This window comes from Moschus berezovskii, chromosome 15 (genome assembly GCF_049115385.1).
Source record: "Moschus berezovskii isolate FMDL1 chromosome 15, NW_MosBer_1.0, whole genome shotgun sequence".
Lineage (NCBI taxonomy): Eukaryota > Metazoa > Chordata > Mammalia > Artiodactyla > Moschidae > Moschus > Moschus berezovskii.
The window spans coordinates 37359451-37377841 of record NC_142474.1 but is presented as its reverse complement, the minus strand read 5'-3'; the positions used below and the strand labels follow the sequence as shown (position 1 = coordinate 37377841).

At 42.0% G+C, this 18391-nt stretch overlaps 1 protein-coding gene across 1 annotated transcript in view; it reads left to right on the top strand.

Moving 5' to 3' along the window:
* Positions 1-18058, top strand: part of PRNP (prion protein (Kanno blood group)) — a 34290-nt gene extending 16232 nt beyond the window's left edge. Inside the window, exon 3 of the mRNA XM_055431882.2 lies at positions 13932-18058. Within this exon, the coding sequence (XP_055287857.1) occupies positions 13942-14712 (771 nt within the window). The 5' untranslated portion in view covers positions 13932-13941 and the 3' untranslated portion in view covers positions 14713-18058. The remainder of the gene's footprint in view (positions 1-13931) is intronic.
* Positions 18059-18391: the final 333 nt, after the last annotated feature.

Genomic DNA, 18391 nt, shown 5'->3' with positions numbered 1-18391 from the left:
TGCAGTCCATGGGGTCGCTAAGAGTTGGACATAACTGAGCAACTTTCACTTTTCACTTTCATGCATTGGAGGAGGAAATGGCAACCCACTCCAGTGTTCTTGCCTGGAGAATCCCAGGGACGGGAGTGCCTGGTGGGCTGCCCTCTGTGGGGTCGCACAGAGTTGGACATGACTGAAGCAACTTAGCAGTAGCAGTAGCAATCTTAACTCATTGTTGGTTTGTCCACTGTGGATGGGAATAGATATCATGATGTAAGCTCATCCTACCTAGTACTGTTGCAACCTGAGAGCCAGGCGTCCCCAGGTCAGGATGCAGATCCCCAGGCAGGCTGAGGCGTGACAGCCTCCTGGAGATCGAATCCCCGGGCAGGTCGAGGCATGACGGCCTCCCGAGAATTGGGTCCCTGGGCAGGTTGAGGCGTGACGACCTCCTGGGACCCCTGGGACTGGAGGATCCCCGAGCAGGTTGAGGCATGACAACAGTTCGAGGACCAGATCCCTAGGCAGGTCAAGGCATGATGACCTCCTGGGATCCCTGGACTGGAGTTTGGGCATCCCCAAGATCTCCAGTGTGACCAGTACTGGGTAGGATTAGGGGGTTGGATATTATACAGTATTTCCCTCCCAAGGCCAGCTATTTTCTGGTTGTCCCTCCAGAAGATTGTAGAGGCAACACTGTGGGCCCAGATGGGGCTGAAGAAAGGAGCATGAAACAGGAGGGAAGTGGGCAGAGCACCATCATTGAAATAATGACATAGCACAAGGGCATAACGTAAACCTATTAAAAATCAATTGGGTCCAACATGAGAAGTCAAATTCAAATAAACCTTAATCCCCAATCTGTAAGGCAGCAGACACACCCAGAGGTGGCCAGACAGCTCTAAGGCACTGTCAAAAGACAGAGGGAGGAGTGGGTGGTTCCCCAATGGCTGGGAAGATCCTCCCATTCATTAGCATATGAATTAACCCCTCTCTCAAAACTTCAGTTCAGTCACTCAGTCCTGTCCGACTCTTTGCAACCCCATGAATCACAGCACGCCAGGCCTCCCTGTCCATCACCAACTCCCGGAGTTCACTCAAACTCATGTCCATCAAGTCGGTGATGCCATCCAGCCATCTCATTCTCTGTCATCCCCTTCTCCTCCCGCCCCCAATCCTTCCCAGCATCAGAGTCTTTTCCAGTGAGTGAACTCTTCGCATGAGGTGGCCAAAGTATTGTAGTTTCAGCTTTAGCATCAGTCCTTCCAATGAACACCCAGGATTGATCTCCTTTAGAATGGACTGGTTGGATCTCCTTGCAGTCCATGGGACTCTCAAGAGTCTTCCCCAGCACCACAGTTCAAAAGCATCAATTCTTCGGCGCTCAGCTTTCTTCACAGTCCAACTCTCACATCCATATATGACCACGGGAAAAACCATAGCCTTGACTAGACGGACCTTTGTTGGCAAAATAATGTCTCTGCTTTTTAATATACTATCTAGGTTGGTCATAACTTTCCTTCCAAGGAGTAAGCGTCTTTTAATTTCATGGCTGCAATCAGCATCCACAGTGATTTTGGAGCCCCCCAAAATAAAGTCTGACACTGTTTCCACTGTTTTTCCATCTATTTCCCATGAAGTGATGGGACCAGTTGCCATGATCTTAGTTTTCTGAATGTTGAGCTTCAAGCCAACCTTTTCACTCTCCTCTTTCACTTTCATCAAGAGGCTTTTTAGTTCCTCTTCACTTTCTGCCATAAGGGTGGTGTCATCTGCATATCTGAGGTTATTGATATTTCTCCCGGCAATCTTGATTCCAGCTTGTGCTTCTTCCAGCCCAGTGTTCCTCATGATGTACTCTGCATAGACATTAAATAAGTAGGATGACAATATACAACCTTGACGTACTCCTTTTCCTATTTGGAGCCAGTCTGTTGTTCCATGTCCATTTCTAACTGTTCCTTCCTGAGCTGCATATAGGTTTCTCAAGAGGCAGGTCAGGTGGTCTGGTATTCCCATCTATTTCAGAATGTTCCACAGTTTATTGTGATCCACACAGTCAAAGGCTTTGGCATAGTCAATGAAGCAGAAATAGATGTTTTTCTGGAACTCTCTTGCTTTCTCCATGATCCAGCGGATGTTGGCAATTTGATCTCTGGTGCCTCTGCCTTTTCTAAAACCTGCTTGAACATCTGGAAGTTCACGGTTCACATATTGCTGAAGCCTGGCTTGGAGAATTTTGAGCATGACTTTACTAGCATGTCTAACTTTATCATGACTTTATCGCTTTATCTCTCACTGAATTTTTGCAATGAGACATCAGACCCTAAGCTTCATTAGGTCCTGAAGTCAGGCATCCTGGGTTTTGGTTGGGCTTAAGTCCCGGGAAGGAGAGCTGAGGACAGGAGGAAAACACAGTGGGAAAAACATGCCAAGGAATCCCCTTCATAGCCAACCGGGAAATTTGCTATGTATCTGACCAGTGCTCACAGTTTTCATTAGCCTGATTCTTGGCACAGAGAAGAGTAAGGGCAGAAGAACCCCCACCGGCTTGGGTAACAGCTACTGGGGCCCAGCAGATAGTGCCTTTGGGACATACCAAAGGGTAGCCTCTCCAGAGTCCCTCAATTGCACCCACTGCTGCCCGCCTATTCGTGGGGGTCTGAGGAAACAAGAAACGAGAGACTGTAAAGGAATTAAGATTTCATGAGGCATATGTCCCTCCAGCCATAGGAGCGAGGATCTCCTACCTTAACCAGAGGTCTTCTGGAATCTGTGACTGGGCCATGTGAGCTTTCTGCTGAGTTTGTTTTTTGCTGTCCCGGTTTTCAGCACGATGGGCCTTCCCCTGTGCTGGCTTTTCTTCATGTGCCGCTTCTACCGTGGGAGCTTCACTGAGTTGGCTCCTGCTGTGCTAGGCCGCTTCCACGCAGAGGTTGTTTCAATCAGGTTAAATCCGAGTCACGGCACCATAGATGTCAGGCTAGTGTATGTTCCTCGGTTCTTGTCTCATCACAACAATGATTTGGGGTGATGGACATTAAAGTCCTCGGTGCATCACAGCTCTCGGGTCTTGAACAAACCGTGTCATAACTCTTAAACAAATCAGCTCTATTTTATTTAGAAGATAGCAGGAGAATCCATCCTCGAAGAAGAGAAGAGAGTGGAGGAGTGCACCAGCGTGTGCGGGGAGGGGGTGGGGGGGGAGAAAGAGCGCATGCACGTGGGAGAGAGAGAGAAAGAGCATACACATGTGGGAGAGAGAAAGAGAGAAAGAGCGTACACAGGCAGGAGAGGGGGAGAGAGAAAGAGAGAGAGAACAAGTGCTTGGCTCCTCCTTTTATATGTTTTCTTCCCCCTGGGCCTGCCCTATGCAAATTGGGCTTAGTCAGGAGTGCTGTTCTACCTGCAGTCTTCACTCCGGTCCTCGGACCTCCCTTTGTTCTATTTTCGCGGGCTTTTCCCTTCCTTGTCTTTTGGCCACCGCCATTTTGGACTCCTTTTCCCTGTTCTACTTACCTAACAAAGTGAATCTAGTTAGTTTAATATCTCCCTTTGCTGTGTCTCAGGGGCCCTTTGAAGCACCCCAAAGTTAGCTAAAGATCAAAGGAACTTTATTGTAATTTGATTTGGGAAGTCTTGTCAAAACAGCATTAAGAAACAATGTTTTAAAACACAACAGGATCATAGGTCACTGTGAAACAATTGTTATTTACTTAGTCAAAATGACAGTAAAAGGTTTCAAAGGCAAATATAGAACAGATTATTTAAAAGGTAAAAATACTTATAATCTGTTATCAAAGGAGAGGAAAGCCAAATTTGTTTTGTACCAGGTTACTTTCAAGATTCATTTATTCAATTAAATTTGTTTTAAACTTAGTCCTGATCATGTACAAAACTACTTTTTCAGGGTCCGTGTTTCATGAACTTTCCATCACTTAACTTATTTTAGCACAATTTTAACTATCAAGTTGTTGAATATCTGGAGATATCCTAAAATATAATTATTTCTGAAAGTTCACTCAAAGCTCTTATCTTCATTTGCATTTTCTTTCCTTAAAAGTTTCTTCACATCATGTCCCTTTCCTTCCTGACAAATTGTATCAACAAACAACCGTTAATACCAGGTATAATTTAATACTAAATATTTCCAAGTTCACGTGAACCTGGAGCTCATTTAGCTTAATTGTGTTTAGAATTGTTTGGTTTGTAAGCACTTACTTTTATTTAAACCAATTAAATAGACCTCTTTTACAAATCAACTGCAGCAATGTTATCCAAAGGCAAAGATACATACAAACACACAAACAGAGAGGCCTCGATTCTTATTTCAAGATTGCAGTCCTGAGTCAGGCAATGTAAAACCCATCAGTTTACTTACCAGATTGAATTAAAATTGGGTTTCTCATAGATAGAATAAGTCAAGTTCAATTGGCTAGCTAGTTAAATATTTGCAGAAAAAGCACTTAGGAATTCTAATTATCTTGGCCAAGCCAACTTCTAAATTACTTTACCTTCTCTAAAATTTGCATTTTAAAAAGACAGCATAATGAGAGTTCCTGAGAAGACATTTGAGTCTCAAAGACATTTGCATCTCAGAGATACAGGCAAGTTTTTCCTAAAATGACTTTGTTAACCCTTTGTTTAATACTTCAGTTCAGTTCAGTTCAGTCACTCAGTCGTGTCTTTGCAACCCCACGAATCGCAGCACGCCAGGCCTCCCTGTCCATCACCAAATCCCGGACTTCACCCAAACTCATATACATCTCATCCTCTGTCGTCCCCTTCTCCTCCTGCCCCCTAATCCCTCCCAGCATCAGAATCTTTTCCAGTGAGTCAGCTCTTCTCATGAGTTGGCCAAAGTATTGGAGTTTCAGCTTCAGCATCAGTCCTTCCAATTAACACCGAGGACTGATCCCCTTTAGGATGGACTGGTTGGATCTCCGTGCAGTCCAAGGGACTCTCAAGAGTCTTCTCCAACACCACAGTTCAAAAGCATCAATTCTTCGGCGCTCAGTTTTCTTCACAGTCCAACTCTCACATCCATACATGACCACGGGAAAAACCATAGCCTTGACTAGACGAACCTTTGTTGGCAAAATAATGTCTCTGCTTTTTAATATGCTATCTAGGTTGGTCATAACTTTCCTTCCAAGGAGTAAGCATCTTTTAATTTCATGGCTGCCATAACCATCTGCAGTGTTTTTGGAGCCCAGAAAAATAAAGTCTGACACTGTTTCCACTGTTTCCCCATCTATTTCCCATGAAGTGATGGGACCAGATGCCATGATCTTCGTTTTCTGAATGTTGAGCTTCAAGCCAACTTTTTCACTCTCCTGTTTCACCTTCATCAAGAGGCTTTTTAGTTCCTCTTCATTTTCTGCCATAAGGGTGATGTCATCTGCATATCTGAGGTTATTGATATTTCTCCCGGCAATCTTGATTCCAGCTTATGCTTCTTCCAACCCAGCGTTCCTCATGATGTACTCTGCGTATAAGTTAAATAAGCAGGGTGACAATATACAGCCTTGACGTACTCCTTTTCCTATTTGGAACCAGTCTGTTGTTCCATGTCCAGTTCTAACTGTTGCTTCCTGAGGTGCATATAGGTTTCTCAAACGGCAGGTCAGGTGGTCTGGTATTCCCATCTCTTTCAGAATGTTCCACAGTTTATTGTGATCCACACAGTCAAAGACTTTGACGTAGTCAATAAAGCAGAAATAGATGTTTTTCTGGAACTCATTGCTTTTTCTATGATCCATCGGATGTTAGCAATTTGATCTCTGGTTCCTCTGCCTCTTCTAAAACCAGCTTGAACATCTGGAAGTTCACGGTTCACATATTGCTGAAGCCTGGCTTTGAGAATTTTGAGCATGACTTTTCTAGCATGTGAGATGAGTGCAATTGTGTGGTAGTTTGAGCATTCTTTGGCATTGCCTTTCCTTGGGATCAGGCCTCTTAAGATAACCAGGGAAGGTCTGGGGAGTAGTAAAAGGATTGATGGGATTATGATTATTTTTCTAACCACACTTCTGGTGCTGTAAAGACTACATTTGTAAAACACAGACAGTTTTGTTTTTCTTTTTTGAATGATACTGAAGGATTGACATACCCATTTACCTATGTTGGAAAGTTTTACCTTTTCTCATTTAGCTGAGCTCTTGGGAAAACACAGAGGCAACAATTTAGGCTCCTGTAAATCAGTCTGGACTGAGGGGGGAAAGAGGTGAAAGATAGGCTGAGGAATCCGCCTCAAAGTCCTACCAGGAAAGTCGTGGCCAGGGGGAATGGGTCAGTGTTTCGCTTGAACCACTGAGCGCTTCACAGTGCACAGAAGTTGTCTTGCTGGAGTTGTTGTAGCCACAAGTTCCGGGAAACAAACTCACTCAGAAGGACAATGCAGATAGTGGAGTGCAGTTTATTACACTGGCGGGCCCAAGGCAGAGTCTCCTCTTAGCCAAGGACCCCGACCAGTTTTTGTGAAAACCTTATATATCCTAAGTGTACGTGCCCAAACCCACCTCCCCAAATTCCCTGAAACTAGATTGAACAAAGGAAAAGAAAGATGCAAAGTTAACCAGTGATTCATATTCCTTAAGCCTAGGTAGTTAACAGTGGACAATTATCAGTAGGCCTGTGGTCATACCCCAATAACCATAATAAAATTTATGATTCTATTCAGTTACACAGATAATTAGGGTATTCTTTTAGGCTACTGAGAGTCTAGGTATGAGCCCTGAGGCTCTTCCATCTGGGGGGTCTGGTTTTCCAGTTGGTATGTCATTTCCATAGATACTGGGCATATAGCTCAAAGCCTGCAGTCTGGCCCAACATGGAGTCCTGCTTTCAAGATGGAGCCTGGTCTGTCTGTGTCCTCCTTCAGAGTCAGATGCTCTAATGGTCTGGTCCATTCTGTTACCCACTTATCCTGTCATAAGAGACTTCAAGTGACAGGCACCTTAATGGCTTTTAAGTGCCTGACCCATACCCTCACAATATTAATTGGCCTGGTACTCAGCCTAAGGGAGAAGGAGGAAAGGAAAGCCCTGACCTGCTTGGGTGGCAGCTATTGGGGCATAGTCGGCTATTAGGCCTTCAGAACACCCCAGAGAATAACCCTAGCTAGAGTTCCATAGCTGTTAGTCTGTTTGCAGAGGGTTTGAGGAGAAAGCAATGAGGGAGAGTGAGGAGGGTGGAGACCTTAAAGGAAGTACTTCTCCTTTTAGCTCAAACAATTAGTATCAGATGTCTGTGTGTTACCAAAGTAACCAGAATAAACCAAAATTTAGCCTGCTAGAGAGTCACATTAACATGACTTCCCAGTTTCATTAGACCTGTGACCTTTGTCCAAAATGCTTTATAAATGGAGTTTTCCTTCACAGGGGGTGCTCCCCAAGCTGAAGCTGAAGCTCTCCAATGTTAACGTTACCCAGGACTCCTGTAGGGAAATTAGAATCAGATGCCTCAAGTCCAAGGGAGTCCCCAAGCCTCTTCATTTATTATCAAATTGTTCCTCTCTTTTGCAAAACACTTCTAATTGCAAGAATGTGTAATTGTGAGCCATTCAGGGCCCATTGCTCTTCTGATCTTAACATGTCTAATATATGTCCCCCAAAACTTTTCTTCAGGATAGATGAAATATTTCCCATTTTTATAAGGTTCATAACACCAAAACACACACAAAAATAGGCAAATTCCAACATAAATGACACAAATTCCAGCACCAATACATAGACGAACCAGTTCCCAGCTCATGTAAATAAATTTACCCTACAAAACAAATGAACTAATTCCAACTGTGTGCTTGTTTTGTGCCCTCCCTCTGGAGGCATGCATTCTAAGCCACTTCAGTTGTGTCTGGCTCTTTGCAACTCTTTGGACTGTGTCCCACCTGGCTCCTCTGTCCATGGGATTCTCCAGGCAAGAATACTGCCATGCCCTTGGATATACTCCAGTATTCTTATACTCCAGTATACTCTATTATTCTTGCCTGGAGAATCCCATGGCTAGAGGAGACTCAGGCTACAATTCATAAGGTCATGAAGAGTAGGACACGACTGAAATGACATAGCACAAAACAAGCACACAACTCGGGTAGGCTTACCCCCACAAGAACTAATTCCCCAGTAAACTGGTTCCAACTCAGGTAGACTCCAACAACAATTCCCATCTCCAACAGGGTACCCCAACCAAATTGGCTTGTCCTGTAAAGGAAAAGCCCAAATTTATAGGGAAAAGGCTATGGTTTTTCCAGTGGTCATGTATGGATCTGAGAGTTGGACTGTGAAGAAAGCTGATCACCGAAGAATTGATGCTTTTGAACTGTGGTGCTGGAGAAGACTCTTGAGAGTCCCTTGGACTGCAAGGAGATCCAACCAGTCCATTCTAAAGGGGATCAATCCTGGGTGTTCATTGGAAGGACTGATGCTGAAGCTGAAACTCCAATACTTTGGCCACCTCATGTGACAAGTTGACTCACTGGAAAAGACTCTGATGCTGGGACAGAGAATGAGATGGCTGGATGGCATCACCGACTCTATGGACATGAGTTTGAGTGAACTCCGGGAGTTGGTGATGGACAGGGAAGCCTGGCGTGCTGTGATTCATGGGGTCGCAAAGAGTCAGACACGACTGAGCGACTGAACTGAACTGATGTTCCCAGTGTGCACACCAGAGCAACTTACCCTACAAAATCAAGTTTGTCAACTCATAATAGAAAAGGGCACACAAAACCACAAACAAATGAGCCAGCTATCGAATGAAGAAAACTAATGCCGTGAAATTGAGTCTGTCGACTTGTAGAAGTTTGTTGATTCTTTGCTTCAACTGCCATGCCCTGGGGCCACTGATGCCACTTCAGGGAATCTTGAAGGAGAGATCCTCAGCACAAATGGTCCCAGCAGCTGCTAGAGCCTTGCCCTAATATTCCCTAATGGAGCTGGCTAAACACAAGTAGCAAGTCAAATTTGTTACCGAATTCAGGCTTGCACTATTGAGTGAACAACAGGCCAGTGAATCAGAGATGAGATGTTGAGGGAAAGAATGTGACTTTATTTGGTAAGCTGGCTGACCAAGAAGATGGCAGACTAACATCTCAAAATAACCATCTTCTTGGGTTCTGGATGCCAAGTTCTTTATAGAACAGAAATGAGGGGAAGTGAGGAAATAAAGTTAAAAGGCAGAATAGTGAGGGAGAGGCAATGAGTCTTGGGCCATCAGTCTTGCAAAACATCTCTGGGAATCCCCACACAGTTTTTTAATTCATAAAATTTTTAACTTTCACAGTTAGGTCTCTAATCCATTTAGAGCCTGCTTTTGCATGTGGCATTAAGGTCCTAGTTTTATTTTCCTTCAGTTTCCCAGAAGTCTCTGCTAAATAAACCTTCCTTTCTCATTGATTTGTTTTGTCAATTTATCATTTATCCAGTTTGTACTAAAGTCAATGTATGTGGGTTTATCTCTGAACTTGTTATTCTGCTTCCTTTGATCTATATGTTCATTTCTAGGTTGTTACCATATTTATTACTATGACTTTACACTAGGATTTAGTGTTTGATAACAGTAGGTTCTCACCTCATTTCCTTTTTAAGGTTGAGTTTGTTATTTGTGGACATTTCTTCATCCTTTATTGAATTCCTCAAAAAATCCAGCTAGAATTTTGATTGTCATTATTATACATATTATAAGTTCATTTGTAGGAAATTGACATCTTTATAATACTAGGTGGTTGCAACTGAGACCTTTCCATTTTTACAGATCATCTTCTTTGTTCTTTCCGTTCCATTCCGTTACGTCGCTCAGTCGTATCCGACTCTTTGCAACCCTGTGGACTGTAGCCTACCAGGCTTCTCCGTCCATGGGATTCTCCAGGCAAGAATACTGGAGTGGGTTACCATCTTTGTTCTTTAGTAGTGTTCAATTTCTTTTTCCCCTAGTCTTACTTTCTCTTGGATTAAATCAATCCTAGATACTTTACATTATGAAAGTGAAAGTTGTATCTGACTCTTTGTGACCCCATGGACTAAACAGTCCATGGAATTTTCTAGGCCAGAATACTGGAGTGGGTAGCCTTTCCTTCCTCCAGAGGATCTTCCCAACCCAGGATTCGAACCCATGTCTCCCACATTGCAGGCAGATTCTTTACCAAGTGAGCCACAAGGGAAGCCCAAGAATACTAGAGTGGGTAGCCTATCCCTTCTCCAGTGGGTCTTCCCGACCCAGGAATCAAACTGGGGTCTCCTGCATTGTAGGTGGTTTCTTTACCAACTGAACTATCAGGAAAGCCCACGTTACAGTATGGGTTGAAATTATTACTATCTTATTTATTAATTTTTTTCTAGTCAATTATTGCTGGTATAGAGAAATGCTGTTGATTTTTATGAACCAATCCATAGCCTTGCTGAACTCTAGTTGAGTCTCCTGTTACCTCTGCCAAGTATGTCAAATTTTCTATGTATATGATCACATTAATTCCAAATAATGACAGCTGGAGCTCTTTTCTTACAGTTATTACACCAGTATTTGTTCTTGCATATGGCATCGGAAGAGGGCTTCCCAAGTGACTCAGTGTTAAAGAATCCACCTATCAATGAGGAGAAGCAGGTTTGATTCCTGGGTCAGGAAGATACCTTGGAGAAGGAAATGGCCACCCACTCCAGTGTTCTTGCCTGGCAAATCTCACGGACAGAGGAGCATGGAGAGCTACAGTCCATGGGGTCATAAAAGAGTCGGACACAACTTAGCAACTAAAATAACAATAATGGCACTGGAAGGGTCTCCAGTCCTGTGACAGGGGATGTCCTTGTTTTCTTTCTGATCATAAAGGGACTGCATTTAAAAATTATCTATTAATTATGTTTACCATTTCTGTTATATAATCTTTATTAAGTTATGCAGGTTTCCTCCTATTCCTAGTCTGCTAAGAGTATTTTTCTTAATGATAGGTATTCAGTTCAGTTGAGTCGTTCTGTTGTGTCCAGCTCTTTGCGACCACATGGACTGCAGCACACCAGGCTTCCCTGTCCATCACCAACTCCCAGAGCTTACTCAAACTCATGTCCATTGAGTCGGTGATGCCTTTCAGCGATCTCATCCTCTGTCATCCCCTTCTCCTTCTGCCCTCAATCTTTCCCAGCATCAGGGTCTTTTCCGGTGAGTAAGTTCTTCACATCAGGTGGCCAAAGTATTGGAGTTTCAGCTTCCCCATCAGTCCTTCCAATGAATATTCAGGACTGATCTCCTTTAGGATGGACTGGTTGGATCTCCCTGCAGTCCAAGGGACTCTCAAGGGTCTTCTCCAACACCACAGTTCAAAAGCATCAATTTTTCAGCGCTCAGTTTTCTTTATAGTTCAACTCTCACATCCATACATGACTACTGGAAAAACCATAGCCTTGACTAGACGGACATTTGTTGACAAAGTAATGTCTCTGCTTTTTAACATGCTATCTAGGTTGGTCATAACTTTCCTTCCAAGGAGTAAGCGTCTTTTAATTTCATAGCTGCAGTCACCATCTGCAGTGATTTGGGAGCCCAAATAATAAAGATAGGTATTGACTGTTATCAAATACTTAATATCTTGATGTGCTAGAGGATTAGGCTGCAACCTGACTTTTCTCTGAAAACATCTTATATGAAGTGTCATAACCCAGCCAGGCATTCAGAAACCTAATGTGCATTCCTAGCAATTTTACTGTAATCACAGATATGTTTCTTGAATTTGCTAATCTTTGTAGCATAACTTGTACAGTGAGAGATTTTAGATTAAATAATACAAGATCTTCCTTATTTTATCACAAACAGAAAATTCTCCAAGGCCTCATTAAGTTTTGCATTCTTATTCTTAGAAATGATTCTCTACTTCAAAAAATTTTTTATGATTTTCATAATTAAATGTTGCTTTTGTGTTCTCAAATGATTTTAAAATGATTTTGTCTTAATATAGCTTATGATTATCCAACTTTATTCTAATATTCAATTTTAAAGTAGTGATCAGCAACATATGCCTGTGGCCTTATGTCCTATTGCCTGTGTCTCCAGTCCGTGGTCATTCCTCAGCTCCAGACTCACCAAGCTTACCAGACTCACTGGTATCTCTGGTCCCACGTGTAGCTTGATAATGGCATTGTCAAACCACACTCCTCATTTGTCTTCCTATGGTCCTGCTCCACCTTCTGTCTTCTGTCCACAGAATTGTCCAATCCAGAAATCTGGGCGCCACCTCAGTTCTTCTAGGCTTTCATCTTCCATGTTAAACACCAAGCCTTCCAGAAAGTTCTCATGTTCAGTTCCCTGTGGTGTTTGAGCAAAATTGTGAGCTGCATGGAAGCCAAGAGCTGAGCCCACGAGCAAGTAGAGAGTAGATCAGGGAAGCAGGCCTACAAAAGACCGGGTGCAAGAATGAGGCCATTTGGCATATCCCAGGACCTTGTCCCTCTGGCCCTTACCCAAAACAGGCTCCAAAAATCCTAGTAGACATATTCTGAGCAGTTTAACTGGCCTTATAACTTTCAAATGTATTTTTATTTTTACCCAGGCATTTCAATAATGATAGTAGAAACATAAATGGGATGTTAATTCATTTGTTTAGTCATTCTTCCTCTGAATATTATCCAAGTTAGTCTTTAGTTCTGAAGGTCATGAAAAATAATTTTATAATATTTGGTGTCACTTTTATTTGAAGATGTCCAAGTGCTGGGGATGACTAATATCAGCATTACAGCATATGCCATTTTTGGTTTTATGGCACATGGTATTTGGAAACATGTGGTTTGATGTGGGGTACAGTAGAAAGTGTTTAATGATCATTCTACTGTGCGTCTTTAATCTCTGCCCTTGGAACCAACCAGGGTAAGTGAGATCTTCATTCTGAAAGATATGAATCTTCAATTCATTCATCTGTAATTTGATGAATGTACATTCACAAAGGTTCATAGGATATCATGCAGGATACTTTATTCCCAAACTATGCTTGCCCTTATGTGTAAGATATGTGTCTTTTGTACCAAAAATTAAGAGAAAATAAGTCACTCATGAACCATTAAATGCTGAACTAAGACTCATTCAGTGAGTAAGTGACTGCAAATATTATGAACACAGCCTTTCTTACCCCATTTTGAATAGCCCCATTGTCTGTCTATAGAAAGAAAAATTACTTTATAGGTGCATTTGCAAAATCTTGCCTGTTTCCTGTTTCCAAAACTTATTGTATTAAGAATTCCTTTGAGAAAATTCTTGTTGGCATTTTTATGTTCAGAAGATGTTAATTCCTTCATTTAACAGATATCTATTGTGTACCTTCTCTGTGCCAGGCTCTGCCTTGGCCCGCTAAGAAGATAGCAGCAAACAAAAGAGACTCATTCCCTGCTTACATTCCCACATGAGGAAAGACGACATGAGCCAGCTATTCAGAAAATTATTTAATGATGTCAGCACCTACCTTGGGATCTTCCAACTGGACATTAGAATCACTTCCATAGGGTCCATGTCAGAGTTCAGAAGGTTCCAGAAATTAATATCCCTTATAACAACCCAGTAGGCAGAGCTTCTAGGGTCCCCACAAGAACAAGCCCAGTTGCAAGAATCACTACTTTAAGGAAGTTCAAAGCTATGGTAAACCTACCAGATATTTATAGTTTCTTCCAGTTTATGATATTGTGTACCAATCAGAGGTTATTTTTATCATAAGCAACGTTGCTGGCATTCTACACTTATCAAGTTACTAGGAAACAGAGCCAGGAATTATTTTAAGGTCAACTTTGTCCTTAGAGGAGAAAGAGTTGTGTTAACACTTTACGTGCAATTACTTTTGTGAGATGTATGGAATGTGAAGAACATTTATGACCTAGAATGTTTATAGCTGATGCCACTGCTATGTAGTCATTCATTATGCTGCAGACTTTTAAGTGATTTTTGCATGGGCATATGATGCTTACACCCTCTTTATTTTACAGATAAGTCATCATGGTGAAAAGCCACATAGGCAGTTGGATCCTGGTTCTCTTTGTGGCCATGTGGAGTGACGTGGGCCTCTGCAAGAAGCGACCAAAACCTGGAGGAGGATGGAACACTGGGGGGAGCCGATACCCGGGACAGGGCAGTCCTGGAGGCAATCGCTATCCACCTCAGGGAGCGGGTGGCTGGGGTCAGCCCCATGGAGGTGGCTGGGGCCAACCTCATGGAGGTGGCTGGGGTCAGCCGCATGGAGGTGGCTGGGGACAGCCACATGGTGGTGGAGGCTGGGGTCAAGGTGGTACCCACAATCAGTGGAACAAGCCCAGTAAGCCAAAAACCAACATGAAGCATGTGGCAGGAGCTGCTGCAGCTGGAGCAGTGGTAGGGGGCCTCGGTGGCTACATGCTGGGAAGTGCCATGAGCAGGCCTCTTATACATTTTGGCAATGACTATGAGGACCGTTACTATCGTGAAAACATGTACCGTTACCCCAACCAAGTGTACTACAGGCCAGTGGATCAGTATAGTAACCAGAACAACTTTGTGCACGACTGTGTCAACATCACAGTCAAGCAACACACAGTCACCACCACCACCAAGGGGGAGAACTTCACCGAAACTGACATCAAGATTATGGAGCGAGTGGTGGAGCAAATGTGCATCACCCAGTACCAGAGAGAATCCCAGGCTTATTACCAAAGAGGGGCAAGTGTGATCCTCTTCTCCTCCCCTCCTGTGATCCTCCTCATCTCTTTCCTCATTTTTCTCATAGTAGGATAGGGGCAACCTTCCTGTTTTCATTATCTTCTTAATCTTTACCAGGTTGGGGGAGGGAGTATCTACCTGCAGCCCTGTAGTGGTGGTGTCTCATTTCTTGCTTCTCTCTTTGTTACCTGTATGCTAATACCCTTGGCGCTTACAGCACTGGGAAATGAAGAGCAGACATGAGATGCTGTTTATTCAAGTCCCATTAGCTCAGTATGCTAATGCCCCATCTTAGCAGTGATTTTGTAGCAATTTTCTCATTTGTTTCAAGAACACTTGGCTACATTTCCCTTTGGGAATAGCATTTCTGCCAAGTCTGGAAGGAGGCCACATAATATTCATTCAAAAAAGCAAAACTGGAAATCCTTAGTTCATAGACCCAGGGTCCACCCGGTTGAGAGCATGTGTCCTGTGTCTGCAGAGAACTATAAAGGATATTCTGCATTTTGCAGGTTACATTTGCAGATAACTCAGCCAGCTATTGCATCAAGAATGGATATTCATGCAACCTTTGACTTATGGGCAGAGGACATTTTCACAAGGAATGAACATAGCATAATACAAAAGGCTTCTGAGACTAAAAAATTCCAACATATGGGAGAGGTGCCCTTAGTGGCAGCCTTCCATTTTGTATGTTTAAAGCACCTTCAAGTGGTATTCCTTTCTTTAGTAACAAAGTATAGATAATTAAGGTACCTTAATTAAACTATCTTCTAGACACTGAGAGCAAATCTGTTGTTTATCCGGAACCCAGGATGATTTTGACATTACTTAGGGATGTGAGAGTTGGACTGTAAAGAAAGCTGAGTGCTGAAGAATTGATGCTTTTGAACTATAGTGTTGGAGAAAACTCTTGAGAGTACGTTGGACTGCAAGGAGATCAAATTAGTCCATCCTAAAGGAGATCAGTCCTGAATGTACATTGGAAGGACTGATGCTGAAGCTAAAACTCCAATACTTTGGCCACTAATGGGAAGAACTGAAGGCAGGAGGGATGCTGGGAAAGACTGCAGGCAGGAGGAGAAGGGGCGACAGAGGATGAGATGGCTGTATGGCATCACGGACCCAATGGACATGAGCTTGAGAAAACTCTAGGAGTTGGCGATGGACAGGGGGACCTGGCGTGCTGCAGTCCATGGTGTTGCAAAGAGTCAGATACGACAGTGACTGAACTGAGGTGAACCCAGATTTTAACATAGAGAATGCAGATATAAAAACTCCATATTCATTTGATTGAATCTTTTCCTGAACCAGTGCTAGTGTTGGACTGGTAAGAGTATAACAGCGAATATAGGTTATGTGATGAAGAGAATAGTGTAAAAAGAAAATAAATATGTGCATTTCTTTATTGCTGTCTCATAATTGTCAAAAAACAAAATTAGGTCCTTAGTTTCTATAAAATTGACTTTTGAATCAAAGAACAGGGAGGCATTTAAAGAAATAGATTAGAGATGATAGAAATCTGACCTATTCAGAGTGGAAAAAGAAATTCTATTACCATTATTTAAGAAGGTAAAATTATTCCCTGGATTGTTCAATATTGTCACCTAGAAGATAGACACTATTATTCTGCACTGTTATTACTGGCTTGCACTTTGTGGTATCCTATGTAAAAATACATATATTGCATATGAAAAACTTAAGAATTTCTGTTAGAGCAATTAACATCTGAACTATCTAATGCATTACCTGTTTTTGTAAGGTACTTTTTGTAAGGTACTTTTTGTAAGGTACTAAGGAGACGTGGGTTTAATCCCTAGGTCAGGTAAATCCCCTGGAGGAGGAAATGGCAACCCACTCCAGTATTCTTGCCAGGAAAATCCCATGGACAGAGGAGCCTGGAAGGGTGCAGTCCATGCATAGGGTTGCAAAGAGTCAGACAAGACTTGAGCTGCTAAACAATAGCAACAATAAATGCTGGGTCGGCTAAAAGGTTCATTAGGGTTTTTTTTCTGTAAGATGGCTCTAGTAGCACTTGTCTTCATTCAAAACAATTTTGTTAGATTGTATGTGACAGCTCTTGTATCAGCATGCATTTGAAAAACTTACCAAAATTGGTGAATTTTTGTATAGCCATTTTACTATTGAAGATGGAAGAAAAGAAGCAAAATTTTCAGCATATCATGCTGTATTATTTCAGGAAAGGTAACACAAAATGCAAAAATATATTTGTGCAGTGTATGGAGAAGGTGCTGCAACTGATCAAACATGTCAAAGTAGTTTGTGAAGTTTTGTTTGGAGATTTCTTACTGGACGATGCTCCACAGTCTTGTATACCAGTTGAAGTTGATAGTGATCAAATTGAAAACAATCAATGTTATAACACAGGAGATAGCTGACATACTCAAAATATCCAAATAGAACCTTGAAAACCATTTGCTCCATTTCAGTTATGTTAATCACTTTGATATTTGAGTTCCACATAAGTTAAGCCAAAAAAAAAAAAAAACCAACCAACCAACCTTGACCACATTTGCGCATGCAGTTCTCTACTGAAATGTAATGAAAACACTTTGTTTTTAAAAACAGATTTTGATGAACAGTGGATACTAAACAATGACATAGAATGGAAGAGATTGTGGGGTGAGCAAAATGAACCACCACCACCAAAGGCCAGTCTTCATCCAAAGAAGATGTGTGTATGGTGGGATTGGAAAGTAATCCTCTATTATGAGATTCTTCTGGAAAACCAGGAAATCAATTCCAACAAGTACTGCTCCTAATTAGACCAACTGAAAGCAGCACTCAATGAAAAGCATCCAGAAATAGTCAATAGAAAACATATAATCTTCCATCAGGATAACACAAGACTACATATTTCTTTGATGACCCAGCATGGCTGGGATGTTCTGATTCATCTGCTGTATTCAGACATTGCATCTTTGGATTTCTATTTATTTCAGTCTACAAAACTATCATAATGGAAAAAATTTCCATTCCCTGGAAGATTGTAAAGTGCATCTGGAAAAGTTCTTTGATCAAAAAGATAAAAAGTTTTGTGAACACGGAATCATGAAGTTGCCTGAAAAATGGCAGAAGGTAGTGGAACAAAAGAGTGACTGTGTTGTTCGGTAAAGTTCTTGGTGAAAATGAAAAATGTGTCTTTTATTTTTATTTAAACAACAAAGGCACGTTTTGGCTAACCCAGTACTGAATACTTAAAGGAAACTCTTCTGTGTTGTCCTTAGCCTCACAGTGTGCACTGAATAGTTTTGTATAAGAATCCAGAGTGATATTTGAAATATGCATGTGCTTATATTTTCTATATTTGTAACTTTGCATGTACTTGTTTTGTGTTAAAAGTTTATAAATATTTAATATCTGACTAAAATTAAACAGGAACTAAAAGGAGTCTCTTCCACGGAGTGTCTGGCTATGTTCACCAGTGTGCACACCATGTTGGCAGTTTCATTTTGGGGGTTAATATGAGAAAAGTGGCACATTTAGTCCTCACACTGCCAGCTGAGTCAGAAGGGCTATTCCTGATCCTGCCTCAGCCTTACTCCCAATCACATGCCAGCTGTTCTCTGATGCCTTTTCATATTTTTCCATGAATACCTGTCAAAGTCACTACTATAGCAGAGGAAAACAGTCCTTGCATTCTGGAAGATTTTTTTCTGTTCAGGATTTTGAAATAGAGGATTTTCTTGATTAAGATAAGACTTAACAAAATATCTACCTTATGCCTGTACCC